The 21,026-nt window shown below is 40.6% G+C and overlaps 1 protein-coding gene across 3 annotated transcripts in view; it reads left to right on the top strand.

Moving 5' to 3' along the window:
* CNTN6 (contactin 6) overlaps positions 1-21,026 on the top strand; it is a 129,946-nt gene that overhangs the window by 20,687 nt on the left and 88,233 nt on the right. For 2 of the 3 annotated variants that reach the window (XM_085590276.1, XM_021529017.3), the window contains exon 2: positions 3,516-3,653. The exons of the other annotated variant lie outside the window; for it this stretch is intronic. In XM_085590276.1, the coding sequence (XP_085446402.1) occupies positions 3,599-3,653 (55 nt within the window). In that variant the 5' untranslated portion in view covers positions 3,516-3,598. The remainder of the gene's footprint in view (positions 1-3,515; positions 3,654-21,026) is intronic. 3 annotated transcript variants of the gene reach the window in all.

Here is a 21,026-nt window from a genome sequence, read left to right as displayed (position 1 = left end):
TTGGATGTCCCAGGAGCAGATGTCTCTCTTTCCCCCACAGATCAGAAGTGAAAATGACAGGTATAAATTATCTGAGGACTGAGCTTTTTTCCTATGGACTTGTTTTCTCTAATGGGAAAACAACAAAAATGATGTGGCCTCCTTCTGTAACAAACATATTTGTATAAATTACATCCTGCTGACAAATGGACAGAAAATCAGGATTTTTAGGGGGAAATATAATGCTTCCCCCATGATCATATTTAACATATTTTGTTTTCCATCCATCTCTCTGCTCAAATCATGGCATAACAATTAGAATAAGTGATAGCAGCACATCCAGAAAACAAAGGGTATGATGGCAGAATTTATCTTGTTACATTTCTTGATCTAACACCAGTCTGGGATTTCTGGTCTGAACCAGATTTTTCTTATGCTATAAATATTTCAGTTTTTTCATTTATTCTTGATTTAGTTTGACAGTAAATAATCCCATGGAAGCAGCTGTTGGAAAGATGTTGTAAAAAATATTAAGTGCCTGCTCGCCAGTTCAGTCCTTGTGTTTGTCAAAGGGAAGGGAATAAAGCAGTTGGGTAACTTAAAGGAAATATGTGTGTGTGTATGTGTGTGTGTGTTGTTAAAGTAATGCCCCATAATTTGCAGTCCTAGGAGCAGAAAAATTACAGTTCTGAGGATTGATTAATACCTTGTATGAATACAAAGAGTTTGGGTTGTATATTCTGGATATTGGCAGCTGCAGGTTCATGTTTCAGGGTTCCAAAAAACTCATCCAGAACCCAACAAGAGGAGAGTATAAATCAGGGAGGGTTTCAAAAGGATATTTCCTTGCAAAAAAAAAAAAAAAAAAAAAAGGATCTGTACTCTTGGAAAAGGCAGGGTCTGGCCAGTTATCTGGATTTTTTTTTTTTTTTGAATATTTTTTGCTTGGAATATTTATCTTTGGAATATCAGGAAGCATGTAAGTAACTCTGGATGGTCTAAGTCCATTCTCAATTTTCTTTGACCTTTAGAAGGGATTTCTGCACTAAATAATTCTCACACCCAATGTGGAAGGACCAGAAATTGAATATTTTTGAGAGATCTTGAGGAAAAGGAGGTGGGTGTGACCAGCACTGGGAAGTGTTCCCTGTCCAAGAAAACAACCACAGAAAAATACACAGCACAGGAGGGGGATCCAAATAGAAATGCCAAGGAAAACACGTGGGAATGTGCAAAACTCGTGGCAATAATTTCTGCAAAAGGGGATAAAATGCAGATAAACGCTGGTTGCTATCTGCTAACAGCCAGCTTGGCACCCACCAGGGTGATTTGTCAGCAAATGGGCAATTTGAGCCTCCTCACCCTGTGCTGCTGCTGCACACAGGCCTGGGGAATCTTCTCCCTCCTCCAGGGAAAAAAATGTAAAACTGGGACAGGTAAAGTCACAAAATTAAAACAGGAGGATTGAGATGATGTTTAAGTAATTAATTAAAATCCTGACTTATATTATTTTGATCTGAAGGGATACATTCTGTTCAGGAAGGACAAGGGAAAAGAAATTTAAAGCAGTTTTTTTTTGTCTCAGGTATCACAGATATGTACACGAGCTTTGAGACAAATATTGACAAGCAGGAGAAAGGGTGTGAAATAAATATGATGTGATTCAATAAGGAAAAGCACCAGCTTTTCCACTGAAGCAGAAATAATCAATGCCTACCTTCAGTATTGCCAGGTGGTTTAAAGGAGGGGCTGGAGTGGAAACTGACTGAAGGCAAGAGCTCGAAAAAGCACCCAAAAGTATTAAAAAAGAAAGGAAATATTGATTGAGGGTGTTTAGGTGCAGTTGTTGCTACTTGAAGCAGGGTTGATATATAAAGGTTCAGTCCAGCTCATCCTTCTCTGTTTCTACTCTGACAGAATTATAATTTAATACTTTTTAATCCTTTTCCTTTCAAACACTTATAAATTTTGCAAATGTTCTTCAATAGATCACAGCTGTGTGTAAAGTAGGACATCATGAAAAGCTAAAAGAAACTCTGGGTTTTTTCCATCCTTTTTCCCCAAAATTTAGAAACCTACAAAGTTTTGACCATTCCTCGGGATTCTAAGTGTCTCCCTTGAGACCTCCTGCATTTCTTAGGTGAAGTTTATAGAAAATATTAACAAAATGAAGTCCCATAGAAAGTGGGATGGCTTCCAGAAGATTTGGATTTCTTAATTTTCTAAAAAATATCTCTGTCACTCCTATCAGCAATAAGTTCCAGGGCAGCCCGGGGTGAGATCTTTTCACACTGCTGTGAAAAATGAGACAAGTGAGGAGAGACTATGGATCCATAAGTGTGCCTCATAATTGTAATTTCTCAGTGGAAAATTTTCAGTACTTAAAAGGTTTGGAATGATTTTACAGTTTTGTAAACTCACTTTATTAAGTGATTTCTGGTTTCAGCTGCTTTATGAACTGATGCCCAACAGTAAATCACTCATTTGCCCGTTGGGAGTACAGGCCAAACAGATACTTTTTCCTGGCTTAATTCATCATCTGTTGACTGAAATGTCAAAGGAAATTAGAGGAAATTGTTATGTAAATCCTTACAGGATGGTTCAGTTCTGAAGGATCCAACTTCACACGGAAAATGTTTTTTTTTCCTTTTTACCTGGGGTGTGTGTGACATTTTGATCCCTTCTCCCTTCCTGGGAGATCAGCACAGCACATTCCCCAGAGGATCCTGGCTGGGATCAGAACTAGGCTATGATGGAATCATGGAATCCCAGAGTGGTTTGGGTTGGAGGAACCTTAAATCCCACCCAGTGCCACCCCTGCCATGGCAGGGACACCTCCCACTGTCCCAGGTGCTCCAAGTCTGGCCTTGGGCACTGCCAGGGATCCAGGGGCAGCCACAGCTGCTCTGGGAATTCCATCTCAAACTCTCCCCACCCTCAGAGGAAGGAATTCCTTCCCAAATATCCCACCCATCCCTGCCCTCTGGCAGTGGGAGCCATTCCCTGTGTCCTGTCCCTCCATCCTTGTCCCCAGTCCCTCTCCAGCTTTCCTGGAGCCCCTTCAGGCCCTGGAAGGGCTCTGAGCTCTCCCTGGAGCTTCTCCTCTACACCTCCAGCTCCCCCAGCCTGGCTCCAGAGGAGCTCCCTATGATGGAACAAGAAATATCTTAACATTTGATGAACATTTAGGAGTTGGGAAAAGCTCATTTTTCCAAACACTTTCTTCCATCCCAACATTGTCTGGCAGAGGGACCACAGTCAGATTTTTCTTTCCTACTTGGAGAAACTCCCTCCCATCCAAGAGATCTCTGTGCCACATGGGGTGGATGGGAGGAGCCCCAACATTACCTATGATTTTCATGTCAACTTTGTCTCACTTTGGAATTATTTTTGTGCCAGGATGATCCTATCCTATTGCATTTATAGTGTCTGAGCCTCCAAACGGTGCAGTCGAATGTGATTTTACCTGGGGAAATTTGGGGTGTTTATTTGGAGTCTGTACTTTAATTGCCCAATATCTCTTCCTGTTTTCGCAGAATATCCAGGTAGTCACAGGAAGACACACTTTACTTTCTTCCACTGATTGGATGGGAGGAATTTTTGACCTTGGAAAGTGGAGATGGTGTTGCTATGGAAACTAATAAGTCTGCTGCCATTCATGAGCTGCAGCACAGGTAAAATGTTCCACTATTAGTGTTTGTGATTGATAAATCTCTGTCAGTGTCATAGTTCTTGGAGAAAGGAGAAGCAATTACCAGAATTAACAGCCCTTTTTTGTATGAGCAAGTGACTAAGGAGCTTTTCATTAGGACACACTTTAATTTTAAACAACTCCAGGTGCTGCCTTTGAACCAGAAAAACACTTTGCAAGATCATAAGGAAGCTGGAATCCAGGTAACAGCTTTAAAAATAGACAAAGCTGTAACAGTGAGAAAGAAGAACAATTGTTACTTGGGTGACAACATCGTGAAAACATTTATTTACCACAATATCAGCAAATGAAGCTGAAGTGAAAACCAGACCAGTTTGGGAGCACTGAATGAATGGTTTTGATTCCACATTTCATATCACACCCTTCAAGTGCTTCCATGCTAGTATGGTATCTTTAAATCACAGATAACTGAAAGGCAAATTAAAATATTTATTTATGAAGTCCAACAATGGGTGAGAATCATAAGGATTATCAATATCAATGCACAAAGAGGAAAGAAAATTTGGCTTAAAGCCCAAAGCAAATGCAAATATTCCTTCTTTGCCTCCTGCTGGAGTGGTGATGGACTCTCATCCTCCCACCCTGGGCATCCTGACACTCCTCAGGCTGGGATCAGAGCACAAAATGTGTTTGGAGGGAGCAGGAATGCCTCCCCTCCATTCTCCTTCCTGAACATCCCCCGTGTTTATTTAAAACATCAACAGTTTGTAACATATTGTGAGGTAAAATGTTCTTCTGTGCCTGGCTGGGCATTGTTCACAGTGAGGTTTGGTATTCTGAGTTCATTCCTGCTCTGAACCTTTCTTCTAATTAAAAGCATATAACTTGACAATCCTGCTTCATAGAGCCATAAAAATGGGATTAACTCCTGTGGCTCATTACAGCCTCATCTCCAAACAGGCACCGAGTGGGAACTGAACTCTTTGAGGTTCTAATGAATTTGGGGATGGACTGACCCTTCACACTTGGCTGTGATAGAAACCATGACAACTGACTTTTGTCTCCAATTAATGTATTGAACTCTAAATAGCCAGGATATTACTCATGTACTTACAAGGAAATTGTATTAAAGTAACCTCAAATGATACTTAAATTAATTATGTAGTGCATGAGTCAGCAGCTGTTTGAAGTGAAGAAACAGAGCAGAGGGCAGACTTCAGTACCATTTTAAAATACAATTTAAATGAACCTCGATGCTGTTTTATCTAAATGTGAAATGTAAACCTCAGGATAAAAAAAAAAAAAAAAAAGCAAATCTCAGGATCAGACTTTCTGTTAAATCAATACCAAGCTGCTATTTCAGTAACAAACAACCAGCACATTAAGGACTAAGAATCTTGGAGTACATAAAATATTGTGATATATAAAATATTTCAAGTGAGCAGCCGCTCATTTAAGCCCAGCTTTGCTGAGCTCATCTCAACAACCATGTTTTTAGGACCTAAATCTTCCCTTTAATTCCTCATTGCCCCACTCAGCCCTCTTGGGTACCTCTAATAGAGCCTTCCCTTCTTTACTACTCTGAGTAAAGCACTTGTACTAGTCTTTCAGAGCACAGGATTCCCCTGTAATTCCCTGATTTCTTGGGAAATAGATGGTGGTCCTGGAATCTGAATTGCTAGGGGAGCAGGACAGCTGTGTGAGGGACAAGATATTCTTCCACCCATTATTTGTATCTCCAAAAAGAACCTTTTCCTTCCCTTTTTTAAATTTTTCCCACAAGCTTTCATTTTTGAAACCTTTTGTCATCTTCATCATTCTTGCCAGAGGATTACCTTTAACAAGCCCAGTGCTGGGCTTTAAACCTGAGTTAAAAGGTACTGGGAGTTCACTTTTAGATGAACATGTTCAGCTTTTAAAGGCTTAAAAATAGCTAAAAATGCAAATTTTCCATATTGCCAGGCACCAAGAGTAGCTCACAACGGCACTTTTGTCCTGCTCCTGCTCTCAATTAAAGGAACAGCAAAAGCTCCCACTGACTTCACTGGGATAAATTAATTTATTCCTGGGTAGAAATTAACTCCATTGATTTCAGCAGAGCTCCGCTGATTTTCACGCCATGACATTCTGAAATAGGCCTGATGGTAACAGTCAAACTGCACTTATGGCAAAACTTCTCTGATTTATCACCTGGAAGGTTCACATCAATTTAGGAATAATAGAAATGAGTGGGAAGGGGAGGAACCAGCCCTGATGCTGAGCAGAGCAGTTTTGTGGGCTGGGGATGGAAAAGTAATTCAGGGTGTTGGATGGCATTGGTCACTCATTTCCTCCTTGGTTCTACCTCAATTCTACCTGACATGTAGAATGAAAATGATTTTGACCTATAAATTAATTTCAAATCTCAGGATTAAATGTGCTGTGCAGAAGAACTTGATATTATTATCCCCCAAAAAATGGCAATTCAATTACTCAAAAATCAAAGTGCCCTCTATATTCTCTTTATAGGCAAAAAATCGTGGAAAGAATAATGCTCCCTCCAACTCTTATTTTCCAGCCAAGCTTTTTTATGTATCTCAATGATGGTCTTTAGGGTTTTCTTGCAGTGCCTTAGGGGACAAAATAAAATAAGGTAATGCATGCACAGTGGCACAGCGAGGGAACAGATTAGATTTTTTTTTTTTCCATAACCCATTGCTATTTAAATGAGATAATCTGATCTAAGCAGAGCACCAGAGGCAAGAAGGGTGATGAAGATAAACTCAGAGAACATTACTTTAAATTCTATGTACTTGCTATAGGGATGTACAACAACCATCTCCTGACATCACTGAAATGTAAACATTATTTGATATGAATATGTTAGGAAAGAGCCTTCACTTTCTGGATTAAAGATATTGGTAGGATTTTGGGAAGCTGAAATGAACAGACCTGTCCAAAGTGCTCAATAAAATAAAATAATTGTCTCTTCACACCAAAATTCTCTCATGTTTTACTCCTATGGCTGCTCCTGGATTGTGCTGCTTCCTCTGGAGCTGTTGTGCAAGGCAGGTTGTCAAAAATATCTTAATGAGGCAGAATTTTAGTTTTGTTTTTAATATCATATTTCTGTCCTAAGCATCCATCAGATGCACCTCAGGCTGTTCTTTGGGTGTGGGTGCCAGGTCTGGTTCTCCACCAGGTTGGAGGAAATTTCCTCACCTCTCTCTCTCTGGTCCCTCCATTCTCTCCTGTGTCAATAAGGAATTGCCTCCTGATTATTTCAAGTGTCTGTCTTCCTCCTGGACAGCTGATCCCAATTTTCTATGTCCCTCCTGTTCCTAAAAGGAACCAGCTCCTCTTTGACCTGATTCCTGGTGGCTTCTTCCCTTCAAAGAAATCCATGCATGGAGAGGTGGCCTTTGTCCTTTGTTCTGCGGATGCTCCTGGCCCCACCGTGGAAGCAAAGGGGATTTCCAGGATTAAAGATGAGGAAAAAGCAGAATGTCAGTGAATTCTATCAGGCTGTGGACAACAGAAATATTCCAAGCCAGTCTGACCTGAATTTGGAAATGAGGCATCAGCTGTATTTTTCACACAGCCCTTTGGCTCCTTGCCTCCAAACCAAACCAAGAGGCAACCCCAACCTCCCGGGCTGGGTTTTTGGCCCATCATTTTGAAGCTGTTAAATTAGAGAGAGACATTTCCTGATGCAAAGTGTCCTGATCCTCCTCTGGGTCACAGCAGGATGAATATTGAATACATCACATCCCACACTCTGCCTGCAGCGTCTCGCAGATTTATTGTTGGCATAACAGCACCTTTAGGGATGGAACAGCACACCATATATTTTAGGACAAGTGACATCTTTGCTATTTCTAACAGCAAAATGTGGAGATGAACTAGTCCAGCCTGGAAATGTTAAGGCTTCCCTGAACAACCAGAAGCATTTGGAGATGTGCTGATGAGTCAGACAATGATAATAATTAGGTGTCCCTTAGACAGCACGGAGGTTTTCCTGGTTTTGGGAAATAAAAAGCTGCATTTCTGTAAAGGACTTGCAGGGCTGTGGCAGGACATTGCTGGCACTGCAATGTCCCTCCAGGAGAGGCAGCAGTGACATTTGAAGAACTTTCTTTCCACGCTGTGGGGTGTCAGGAGGTTCAGCTCATTCCCCAACGTCAGTGCACAGCAACCATCCCCTGGTGGAACAGAGCCAAGGAAAGGGAACCTCGTGCCCTGAAGATGCTCCATGACTTTTAGGGAATGTGAGGGGGTCTGAAGCTTTCCACCAGGCAGACACAAACCCACCTCAGAGCTTTGCCCTGGGTGGACACCAGTGCCACCCACATTCCCCAAAGACTTATGTCCTTGGGAATTATGTCCAACATTCCCAACCATGGGCTAGACTCACCCAACAGAAGAATCCCCCTCACTGGGTTCATCTCCCAGCAAAATCCCTTTGTGGAATTCCCCTGGGTGCATGGAGAAGAGGTCCCCATGGATGTGCTGGAGAAGAGGGGAGAGCTCAGGTGCTGCTTTGAGGGTGCACTTTGAGCTTGGAGCCTGCATTGATTTCTCTGTCAGGGAAATGTTATTTACAGTTCCTGGAGTGAGGTGGAGATGCTGCAATTCATGGGTGTGAATCCACCAGTTTTATGTTCTCTATATGGTTCTAGTGTGTGAATTCTTTAATCTGAAAGGCCTTGTCTATATTTATGTTGGTTTAAATAACTATTGCTTCCCAATCTTTTTAATTAGTTGTTTTACATTATTTTTTCCCTTTTATTTAAATTTTACATGATTTCCTTCTGTTTTATATCAAACCATTTTATCTCCCAGCACAAAAGGCTCATTACATTTTTAAAATAACATCCTGGTACTTTAGAAGTAATTTTTTTTTTTACTTTTTTGTTGCAACAGCTTCAAAGACAATTCAATTTTACTTTATTATCACTGCCAAGAAGTTGAAATTAGCAGGTGATTAAGCACGGCAAATATTTTGAGCATTTTCTATTGTCAACAATGGCAAATTTCAGTATAAAGACATTAAACTTAGGAAGGCACAATAATATATTACTGAAACACTTTATTGAAGCACAAAATTTTCAAAGAAAATTGCTGGTTTTAAGTGCTTGCTTAAACAAAGAGTCGGTTTAGATCAGATTTTAGAGATAAATTGTTCCCTAAAAAGGGCTGAGGCCCTGGCACAGGTTGCTCAGAGAAGCTGAATTTTGAGATTCCCAATTTTAGAGTTACCAACATGGATTTTTTTGGAGTTTGAGAACCAAATTCACTCCCTTTTTATCTCCAATATACCAATGCCTCAATTAAAGAACTGACACTTGAAAACTTAGATTTTATTATGGAGAGAATGATGGCCATAAAATCATGGAATCACTGAAGGATTTGGCTTGGAAAGGACCTCAAGGATAGTCTACATCCTACATGAAATAGAGAGAAACTCAGCTGAAGTCTAATTTTCCACTAGGAGAAATTAGATTTTTTTTTCCAGAAATCAGACTTTGGAAATGCAAAAAACCCAAAAGCAAACAAACAAACAAACAAAAAAATTAAAAAACCCCAAACAAACAAAAAACAAAACAAAACAAAAAAACCCAAAAAACCCCAAATCTAAAGCAGAACAAAACAACAACAACAACAAAAAAAAAAAGACCAAAACCACAAAAAAAAACCCAGAAAAATAAAAAAACCAAACCTAACCAAAAAAAAAAAAGAAAAAAAAAACCCACCAGAAAATTAACTCTACCTTATTTTGACACAAGAACCTGGACCAACACCCTGACACGGATGAAGATTTTGCACTCAAACTTTTAAGTGCAGCAAAAATATCTGTGACTTCCACGTAATCACAGGCTGATCATCCCTCCCATTGTTTGCAGAAGTTGGAAAAGAAAACGTCTGGGATTATTGATTTGCTACTTCTTTTTCATTTAGCGCCTATTGATCGCTGTTTATTCGTGTGGTTTTTGTTGGGCAGGAATTAACATTGAAAACATCTTGGGATTCACTGTGTTCCCACCGACTTGACATTCCTTGGGAAATTTTGCTGCCACAACTTCACTCCAGCTGGGTGTTTCAAAAATCAGTGTTTTCTCTTCTGGCCTCTTGGCAGCAAAAAAAAAAAAAAATCATGCACTTTTTTTTTTAAATGTATTGTTAAAAATAAAAAATACAGCTTTTTTAATGTATTAGAGAAAGTGCTTTTAAAAATGTATTATTATTATGGTTGGCACTTGCCTGGGACAGAAAATGTGGTTGTCACAGAGTTTGAGCTCCCAGAGTAGTTTCTAACCCCTCAGGATGATTTAGGCTGTGGTTATGGTGCCTACATTACAAAAATAACCTTCTTGGGGTTGGGGGGAGTTTTTCATCCCTGTCTGCGAGAGGAAATTTTGTGATTGCCACAAAAAAATTGCTTGTGGAGTGTGGCAGCCCTGGGAGGGAAATAGGGATGGATTATTGCAGCTGGATGGTGGAAATGTCTGGGGTGGCTCTGAGCTGCTCACTGAAGCTGCCACAGCTGGGCCATGTGGAATCACTCCTTTCATTGCTCTTGTGATATTCACATCCCACAGTTTTCCCAGTTTTAGCTCCCAAAACAATGAAAATCACAGGCCAACAACACATTTCCCAGGAGACTGCATTTTAGTCCTCAGCCAGACAGTAGAAATGTGAATGGATTATTTATATTTATCTTACACTTGTTTTTCACCCTCCAGAACATCGCTTTTCTCCATTACTCCACTCATATTTAGGATTAAACTCTTTAAAAAAGTTAAAAATTAAAAGCAGTGTTTCATTGTCATGGAATTACACAGTTCCAGGAACTGGAGGAGCAGCCCCAAATAAATATGGGATTTATCTCAGTAATTGCTGTGGTTGCTGGCACAGTTACCACCATTAAGATCCAAAGACAGATAAAGCTCTCTAAGGCTTCTCTTGCAGGAGGTGAGAGGGGAACAGGAGGGCAAATTTTGAGTGTGGAGGCAAAATTCAGGCACAGAGGAGACCTGCAGCCCCCATTTCCCTGGGTCTCTGCTTCCCCTCGTGTGCCAAGTCCACCCAGAGCTGCCAATCCTTGACCTGTGGGTCAGACACTGCCTAAATTCCCTCCTGGTTTGCAGCTAAAGGAAAATTTATAAACTTTATTTTGATATATTTGATTTTTAAACCCTGATAGAATTTTAGCAATAGCACTTTTTCCCCTTCTGGTTATAGCATAACCAGTATTTTGTCCTGTGTTCAATATTAATATCTGCTTTATTGTTCTATTCTAATTACAATCTCATTATGAAAGGGGCTCTATGTTTTCCTGTGACAGATATTGCATCTCGTTGTTAGTGGATCTTGGTTATTCCATGCTTATTGTTATTAATAATTTGTAGCAATTGGATTGGAATTAGAATATTACTTTGCTAAATCACTTTTGCTGCTAATTAAGGCACTGTGTGTGACATTGTTTCACTCCAAACATCATTGTCCTGCTTTTCAGCCTGCTCTAATTACCTGTAACTCACTCATTTCCACTTAGAAATCAGGTCTTTTAATCAAACTCCTTCGAGTTTTGCCCTGGTGGGAGCTGCTCTTGGTGGGAATGAAAAATTCTCATGGACAAAGATATTTGTAATGACAAATGCACCTTTCACTGCAGCCCTGGAGCTCCTTAGAAACAGAATAATTGTTCTCAAGGCTTCCAAACACAATAGAAGGAAGGAGGGTTCTGAGGGAAAGGTGAAAGATGACTGAAAAATTCCAGCTCTTCGAGGTATCAGCAAGGAAATCGCTGTAGCTTTAAATTGTCTTCTCTGCACAAAACAGCTGGGAGATCAGATCTGTCACACTGTTTGCTGGGGTAATCTTTCCTCTGAAGCAGCAGCATCACTTCGTTATTTGCCTGGGAACTTTGCTCACTTTGGCTGCCAAACAAACGGAAGACACACAAAGGTCATGCTTGAGTCACGAGTGAAAACTCACTTTAATGGCCAGGGGCCTTCCTGGTGTGTGTCTGGCATTAGCAGGACTCTCTCTCAGTGACAGAACCTCTGACATCTCCTGAATATTGCAGCAGCCTGAGTAAAAGCAGGAAAAAAGGGTTTATTTCCGTGCAATTCTTTCTGCAGCCATTTTAGGGGAGTGGAGAAAAGGTGTAAGGAAGGTGCTGGAGCTGTTCTGCAAACAAACCTGTGCACACAGGCAGCAGCTGCACCTTTCTTTGGTCACGGAACCACAGAGGAATGTGCTGGAGCTCACCCTGGGTCAGGGTGGCTCCGTGTGCTGGAAAAGTCTCTCCTCCAGCCCGAGCTTCCAAAGAAAGGCTCAGCAGTCTCTGTTGTTGGTCTCAAGGCAGTTTATTGCAAGTTATCTCAAAGATTTTCTCCTTGAGCTGCTGTGGTTTGCTCACAGCTCAGGCAGAGGCACACACACACCCTGACATCCTCTCTGACCCCGACTGCTTCTTCTCTCCCACCCAGGGCTGCTGCTGTCTTTGATATGGGACATTACGTGTGACATGGTTACAGTTTTCCCCAATGCCTATTACCTATATTAAATGGTGATTTTCTATCTTTTATATGGGACATTACGTGTTACATGTTCACAGTTTTTCCCCAATGCCTATTACCTATATTAAATGTGATTTTCTACTCTAAACCAATCTGGGAGTGCCAACATCACCAAGAACATGGAGGTGAGGAAGGAGAAAGAGGGAGGACAGGGCAGGCCCAAATCCCAAATCCATCTTAAACCTCTGACCCCCATGTACAAAACCAAAACCCCCTGTACAGCACTCAGAAATTCTTCCCTCTACTTTGTAACTACTTCTACTCTAATATCGAAACTTTTGTGACGTCTTGTTCTTCCTGCAAGGTTGGTAAATCATTCCATGGTTCAAACCCAAAATCACAGCTGTTTGCAGCTGCCTGCCAGGGTCTCAAATGCTTCTGACCTGGGCCCGGAACATCCAAAAATGTCTGAGGGACATTTTGAGTTCCGACAGAATGGAATGGTTTGGGTTGGGAAGGATCGAAAAGCCTCTCCAGAGTCACTCCCTGCCACGGCAGAGACACCTCCCACTGTCCCAGGCTGCTCCAAGCCCTGTCCAACCTGGCCTTGGGCACTGCCAGGGATCCAGGAGCATCCCCAAATTCTCTGGGCATTCTGTGCCAGTCTGCCAACCCCAACTCCAGCAGCATCCCTGCATCCCAAGGAGGGAAGCTGTGAGGGATTCAGGCACCACTCCAGCATCATTCCAAAGGCAAGGGAAGGTTATTTCCATGGGAGTTATTTCTGTGAGTTGATCTCCAGTCCGGGTGGGTTGTTTGCCACAGGATTTCCTTAAAAGCAGATGCAAAGCTCGTTATCATTTGTGAGAATTGTCTGGGGAAGAGTAGCCTGTTAGAAAACAGCACGCTGTCCCTTGGGGCTGGCCTCTCCCCTGTGGCACTGCTGGGTGCCCGTGGCCAGGCTGGGTTGGGTTGGTTTCACTGCCCAGGCTGCCTCTCCTCCCTCCCAAGCCTTGGCAGGGTCTCCCTCTCAGTGCCCTGAGCCCACCCTGGAACATTCAGAGTGCTTTAGAGTAAAATCTATCCAAACTTCGGCTCACGTGCTCAGAAGGCCTTTTCCCCCAGCCCCAGTGTGATTTATGGAATGCAATTTCTTCACTTTCTAACATTGTCTCACTTTATACACTTATGCCAAATCAGTTTTGATGATTTATTACTTTTCCTACAGCTTATAAAAAAAAAAAAAAGGGGTATCAATACAATGCCAACAAAACTGTAGGGGTTAACCTCTACTAATTTATTGAGCATTAATCAGATTTATATTTCAGTCATATTAGTCCAAAGCTACAAAAATCACTGATGGTGTAATGCAGCTAAATCAGACTATAATGTGATACCTCCAATTTCTGTTTCTATTTAGATTTATTCTGATTTACACTGAATATGGCAGGAAAAAAAGACTTTTCTCTGTCTCTTCCTTGTACATTTGTGAGTTTTCAAAACACAAATAGTTTGCTCTAGGCCAGACCAAATGTAACAATTTATGCAATAGATATTGAATTCATATTTGCCTGACAAGTGACCTTATCAGCTATAACTTGTCATCTCCTAATTAGTCTACATTTATTTTATTCACTCAATTAACCCCCAGCATCTCCAGGAGATAAGTTGGCGATACACGAAATTATGTGTGGTGTTGCAATTAAAATGGTGCTGCACATGTACTCCACAAATTTGCCTTAAAGAAAGGTAAACCTCATTAATATCCCACCAGTCTGACTGCAAATTAAAATGGTTTTATTGCCAGTGATGCTACTGACTTTCAGTGCTCACTGGCAGGGAACAACAATGTCTTTTCTTCTGAGAATCTAAAAATAATCACATAAAACTAAGAGTGCACAGTGAGATTTAGAGGGCAGAAGTATCTACGTATTATTAAACCTCTCCTTCCCAGAGAAATGCCCAAATTTTTAATTTAAAAAAATATTTACAGATTAAGAGTGACCTGAAAGGTGAGCACCGAGAATTTGTATGGAAAAGAACAAAATCCTATGAACAGAATTCAGTTTGACTCATATTTTGTGCCTTGAAATAACTTGTATTAAGAGTTTTGATATAAACCTGTGGTTACATGATCAACAGAAATTCATGCAAACTTTAAGGAAACCAAACTTGAATCAAGATTTCTCTCCCAGTTTGATATGTGAAAAATGCTCGTGCATATACACAAATAATTTATAGGAGAAATTGAGACTAGAGAACTGTTGTCAGCCCAAAGGTGGATGTCCACTCAAGTCAAAATAATCAAACATATATTTATTGTATTGCACTGACATTTTGCCTAGATGTATGCATAATTTTCAAGATATTAGGGATGTGAAAACACCAGCACACAGAGAATGAATGTGGTGAAATAGGACATCTTGTAAATTCAGTTGGGTACAATTATTGAGGAGAGGGAGCATGGAGCACCCTCCTCTTTTTGCTTGGAAACTCTGCAGCCTAAATCTCCTGAAATTGGAGCTGAATCCATCATTGATTGTGTCATTGCCCAGAAATATGGCCTTGAGCAGATGTGCCATAACTCTGCTGGTGGTGCGGCACCGTGGGCACGGCGACCATCGCTCAGGAGGACACAATTCCCAATTTCCTGAGCACCACAAGTCAAGCAAATGTGTTCCCAGCAGCCTGATGGGACACGTTCTGCTGGAGATGGATGGCACCAGGCTGGGATGGATGGCAGGGACAGGGCAGCTCCTCAAACCTCTGTGGTGTGATCGGGTGCCGAAGACTACCTTAGGTTATGGGGTGGCTCTGGGTGGTGGAAAAATTTTTCTTTTAACTTGTGCTTTTAAAGAAAGGCTCAGTACTTTCTGTTGTTTGGTCTCAAGGCAGTTTATTGCAAGTTATCTAAAAGATTTTCTCCTGGGGCTGCTGTGGTTTGCTCACAGCTCAGGCAGAGGCACACACACACCCTGACATCCTCTCTGACCCCGACTGCTTCTTCTCTCCCCACCAGGGCTGCTGCTGTCTTTTATATGGGACATTACGTGTTACATGGTTACAGTTTTCCCCAATGCCTATTACCTATATTAAATGGGGATTTTCTATCTTTTATATGGTACATTACGTGTTACATGGTTACAGTTTTTATCTAATACCTACTACTTATATTAAATGGTGCTTCTCTATTCTAAACCAATCTGTGAGTGCCAACATCACCAAGAACATGGAGGTGAGGAAGAAGAAAGAGGGATGACAGGACAGACTCAGATTCGTCCATCTTAAAACTTTTGACCCTCATGTACAAAACTAAAAACTCCACTGTACAGCATTTAAAAATTCTTCCTTCTACTTTGTGACTACTTCTACTCTAATATCTAAACTTTTGTGACTTCTTGTTCTCCCTGCAAGGTTGGTAAATTGTTCCATGGTTCAAACCCAAAATCACAGCTGTGTCCAGCTGCCTGCCAGGGTCTCAAATGCTTCTGACCTGGGCCCGGAACATCCAAAAATGTCTGAGGGACATTAAGTCCCCATAATCGGGGTTTGATCCTTAGGGAAGGACTTCAACTCTGAATCCCACAGAAATCAGGGGAAAGGGAAATGCTGCTGCCCATCCCAAGGCCAAGCTGGGCTTGGAGCAGCCTAGGACAGTGGAAGATGCCCCTGCCCATGGAGGGGTGGGGGACTGGATGGGATTTAAGGTCCTTCCAACCCAAACCTTTGTGTACTTCAATGGTTCTATGATCCAGCCTGAATTCAACACTTGCCCTTTTTGTCTTCACATCCTAAAATTCTCCAGCACCTCTGAATCTCTTAATTTATTTTGTTTTATAATCTCACCCATATATTATTTTCACTTTTTGAGTTTCATCTTTGCATTTTATTTAATTTTGTCTTTGCATTTATTACATTTCACTGCTCACATTACCCCACAATTTTAACACTCTGTCCCAGCTCAAGGGATGACAAGCTGCCCCTACATTGAGTGTCCTCCTTTCTTTGGCATCAAAAGATTTTCCATTTTTTTTCCCCCTCAGTCTGCTGCAGTTTGAATTCCACCAGTGGCAGAGATGAGATGACTAATCCAATTTCCCTCTATGCAAAGAATCCTTTTGCATTTCTCTCTGCACTTCTACTTTTTCCCTGAATAGCCGTCATTTAATGCCCCGTTATCTTGGATGGCACTCATTTAGTGGTTTATTAAGCAGTAATTCAGCAGCCTGTTATCAGTTCCTACTAGAGCTGGGGAAAATATGCCAGCCAAGTATGCGAGATTTCCGCAGAATTACAGCAGTTTTGTGATTTTTGGATTAGAGAAAAATTACCCCAAAGTAATAGATATGAAATGTTTTCCCTGCATTTCATTATTGGCCCAGTGCTAAAGCTCCCATCAGGCTATTCCTACTGTAGATTGTCTGATTTTTATTTCTGTTTCCAACCCAAGCAGCAAAATTCTACAAAATCACAGAGAACTCAATGGACTGAGAAGTCCTAAATCTGGACTCACTTTTTCTCCTGCACTTATGTCCTTCCTGAATGTTTCCAGGTGGGAAAAATACATAAATTAGTTTTCTAGAGCTTCTTAAAAAACAGGGAGTTGATGTGAAGTAATGGGCAAGGGTAGAAGGCAAAATGTAGAGGGATCAATGTAAATCCCAGCTGGAAAAAAATGGGTTTGTGAAATAATTTTGATGATAAAATAGGTGAAGGCTTGATTGGAAATTACAACTTGTGAAAGTTGATGAAAATAGTATTTTTTTAAATGATAAATCATTCCTGTTTCCTATCCTGTTTGGATTTTAACACATAATGAAAGTAGAGATAAAAGGGAGGAGGGGAGAGGGTGATGGAGCAGCTGAACTAGCACTGGCCAGAGTTGGGGAATTTTTCATATCTGCTCATGAAAAGCATTTCAGGTTCTGGTTTCCCTCTGAAAAGTTGCACAGGAGGCACAGGAGGACAAACTCTTCCCATGGGCTGGCATTCCATGTTTTCCAGGCTCCTCTGTGGGGTGAGAGCCCTGGGAAGGGTTAACAGGGACAGCTCAAACCCCAGCTTTGGGCTGCTGCTGTCTCTGTGCAGCTTCAAAATTGTTAAATACAGAAATCAGGAGGGGACAGATCGTATCTAAACAGGATAATTTCCATTTTTCCCTGGATTTTTAGCCTGCTGACATGGCCAGCAACATTCCCATCTCACAGCCCGTCCTGCTGACCCTTCCCTGCTCTGCTCCAAGGCAGAATTTCAGTGCAGCCCTAGCAGCCTTTACTTCCCCCCTCCTTTCAGCTGGGTTTTGTTTTGTTGTTTATGCTGTCATTTCTTAGTTTCTTTTTTTTTTTTTTTTCAGAGAACACATCAGATAAAGGTCATTTTTTCCTTGAATGGAAAAGCACAGCGATTTTGACAGTGAGACATTCCCAGCTTGCTCTACATCAGAAATGTTGATATTAGCTCCTCCAGAATAGGGAGTAGAGACAAAAATTGCCTGAGCAACTCAATGGCTGGCAGTCATTTCCCCAAAAAAGAGCATTTGCAAAGTTATCCTTGTGACTTCTGCTAATTCCAGGGTGCCATTACTGGAAGGATTTTAACTTCATTTGCGTTTGCTCAGGAAAAAAAAAAAATCATCATGAAGGTATTAAACAGCCACAAAAGATGATGGCTTCAAATAGTGTCTTTTGGCTGATCCATAATCGTTTGCTTTGGCAATTTTATTGGGGAACATTAAGGATGATCACTAACTCTGTGTTCCTAATTATTTCTGAAATATTGTGCTGTTTTCTGTGCTGAAATGCAGAATGAGCAGAGCAGTGGGCTGGTTGGGATTGCAATGTTCTAACTGGGTTTTAATCAATGAGTGATAATGAGAGCTTGTGTTTTGACTTTCCCTTCTTAATTGCCAGTAATAAAGCAGATCCTCATTGATGATATTTAGCAGAGTTCAGTTTCATTCATCTCAGTTTATTCTATTTATTTTGAAAGTGCCTGGGAGCTTTCAGCGTGCTAGACACAATAACAGAATATTCAATGCTAATTATATTTTCCTTGCCTGATATTTTCCACAACAGAGGATGCTGCTGCCTTTTCCTGGGGAGTGACTGCACCTCCCTGTTTTCAGCAGGTTTCTGGAATGCAGGAGGAGTCAAAGGATACAACCATGTCCAGTGAAATCCCAACCACATTTTTCTATTTAAATCTCTATTTTCCTTCTGCTGCTCATGACAGTTGAGATTTTTTGGGGTGTTTTTTGTTTTGTTTGTTTGTTGTTTTTTTTTTTTTTTTTTTTTTGCTAGGATGTCAAAATAAGAATTAAACATAAATATTCTAAAGATGAGGCACATCTGCAAGTGCTGCTGGCCAGGAAAATTCATCTCACCCAAACAGCCATAAAAAAGCCACACAAGGTGTGATCTATCTCAAGTAGATCTTCACTGGCCAACTGTCAATTTTACAAACCGAATTTTGGTTAAAAAAGACAATTTTTTTCCTAAAAGTTTAAGTTCCAAATTTAGTTTTGATCCTTCAAATGGATGCCAGTACTGTGATGACAAATGCATGCGAATCAGTCAGTCAATACAATAAATATTTTGATAATATCCTGCCTGAATCATCTAATTTTAATCAGGACCTGCCTTAGGTTTAAAATGTTTTAAATATCCCTTGCATTCCTCTTCAATTATATGTAAGAAAATAAAGAGTTTTTAAATCTTGCCTGGATCATTGCTTGAGATGATTTATAGCCCAAGATTTTCTTCCTGAGTTATCAATCATCTGAAAGCAAGAAGTAGGTGGCAGCCTGAAATTTCTATATCAGATCTTTCTGTGTCCTGAGGAATTTTTGCCGTGGCAGTAATTTGGGCTGCAAAAATAAATGGTCTCCACATATTTTTTCTATTATCTTCATGATCTCAATTATTTCTAAGTGTTATCCTAGGATATAAACCTTGTTATCTATATATAAAATCATCACTGATGTCAGGGTCTTACAGCTAATTCCTGACTGGTTTAATTCATGCCTCTTACTAGTGAGAAAAACAAGCATCTGGGAAGGAGCCATTTTGTTCCAGTAATTCAAAATAAATAAACCAAATTTAAATTACTTGTACAAGGAGCTAAAACACCCACCTGCATTATAGTGCTGTAGAATGGAGATTGTATCTGGATTTCTACAAGTTCTCAATGCTGCAGAACCAAAATACAGCTTCACATTACAACAATTTTCCTGTTGAACGTAAGTGGGAATTACCAAGGGTGGCCTCTGGAAACACAGATGAATCATTGCTTGCTTTAGTAAATTCAAGCTATTTGCAAATCAGCCTTTTCCATGATTTGTCTCCTGGCTGGATCTTTGAGTGCAGCAATTGTCCCTTGTCCCAGAGTCCCTGGGTGGGAGCAAAGAGCTGCAAAGACTCAAATGAGTCTGAATTTTCCCCAAATTCCTTTATTTCTTCCCCTCATTTTCTGTGTAAGCAGAACTGCAGTTTCTCATGTTGTTATGTGCTTATTCCAAATCAATGTTTGACTCTCTCACATTGACAGGGCAAATTCAATGGAATTTGGGAGTCATCACACAGAGTTCCAATGACAAAAATCTTCTGAGCTTAATTACTCCCACCCTCTAAAATAGCAAAGCACAGTTAAATTTTAAACAGAGAAAAGTTAGAGAGAAACAAGGTGCTGGCTTTCTTTAAGTGGCAGGATATTAAATGATATAGCTGTTATCTTCTCCTGTAGCATAAATTATTGAATTAAGCCTTCAGTCAGCTTGGCAACAGTGCCAAATGAATATTCCAGGAGTACAATGCAGCAAACAGAATCTGTCACTGAATCTGGGGCTCCCTCAGAACTGAAATTACAGTGAACAAAATGCTCATGCACTCGATTGGAAAAGGTTCATTATTATTTATTCATCTTGCCCTGCAACACAAAAAAACTAATGAAATTTCATTGAGAAGGGGGCACGTCAGGATTAGTATCCATCAGAAAGGCACATCCCTCCAACTTCATCAGGGATATTTGTCTCCATAATTAGATGTCTGTTCCACCAGAGTTCTCCATCTGAAGGACATGCCCAAGTTCATGACATGAAACAAATCACCCACACTAATGAAAAGGTGATTTTCACCTCTTATTTCACCTGTCTGCATCTCCCACAGCACAAAGTCTTTGGGAAATCTTTTTATAAAGCCAAAAATAGTCAGGCCCAGGTAGGAATTTCAGCACTGTTGCTCACATGTTTGTTTATTTTTCAGTAAAATATTCCATTATTAATACAGGTGGCACATTGTGTATTTATAGCCCCTCTCCTGGGGCACCTTTCCACACATCCCCACAATGAATTGTTCATAAATCTGTGCTCATCTCCAGTCAAAAGCTTAAATCAGTGCAGCTCCACTGAATGCTCTCCACAACCCATCCATTAGGAACAATTTTCCTACCCTGCAACGTGAACTCCTGGTCTGGAATTTTTAGGGAATATTTGGGGGTTTGTATGGAACATGGTATCCTGTAAATCTGAAGTTTGATTGCTGTGCTCGGGGTGATATCAGGAGAAAATGTCATATTTTGGCATTTAGGGATCCATCCTCAATTATTTTGGGATCAGAATGTGTGTATCTGTTAGATGGGTAATAAATTCGCTGCTACCCAAATATATTCTTAAAAAGTGTTGAAGCAATCCTGGTTATTATAGAACTTTTAAAAAATGTTGGGAGTATCATGTTTTGACAAAATCTTTTGTCACTATATATATTTAATTGAAAAAGGCTCATAATTCTCATGACTATGACAGTTTTTGCATAAGACTTCCTTAATTACCACCTGTGATATATTACACCCTAATTTTCTGTGCTAGGTTCTGACAATAACAGTTATATTAGGAATTA

This window comes from Lonchura striata, chromosome 12 (assembly GCF_050655825.1).
Source record: "Lonchura striata isolate lonStrDom1 chromosome 12, ASM5065582v1, whole genome shotgun sequence".
Taxonomy (NCBI): Eukaryota; Metazoa; Chordata; class Aves; order Passeriformes; family Estrildidae; genus Lonchura; species Lonchura striata.
This window is presented reverse-complemented; position numbering and strand designations above follow the sequence as displayed.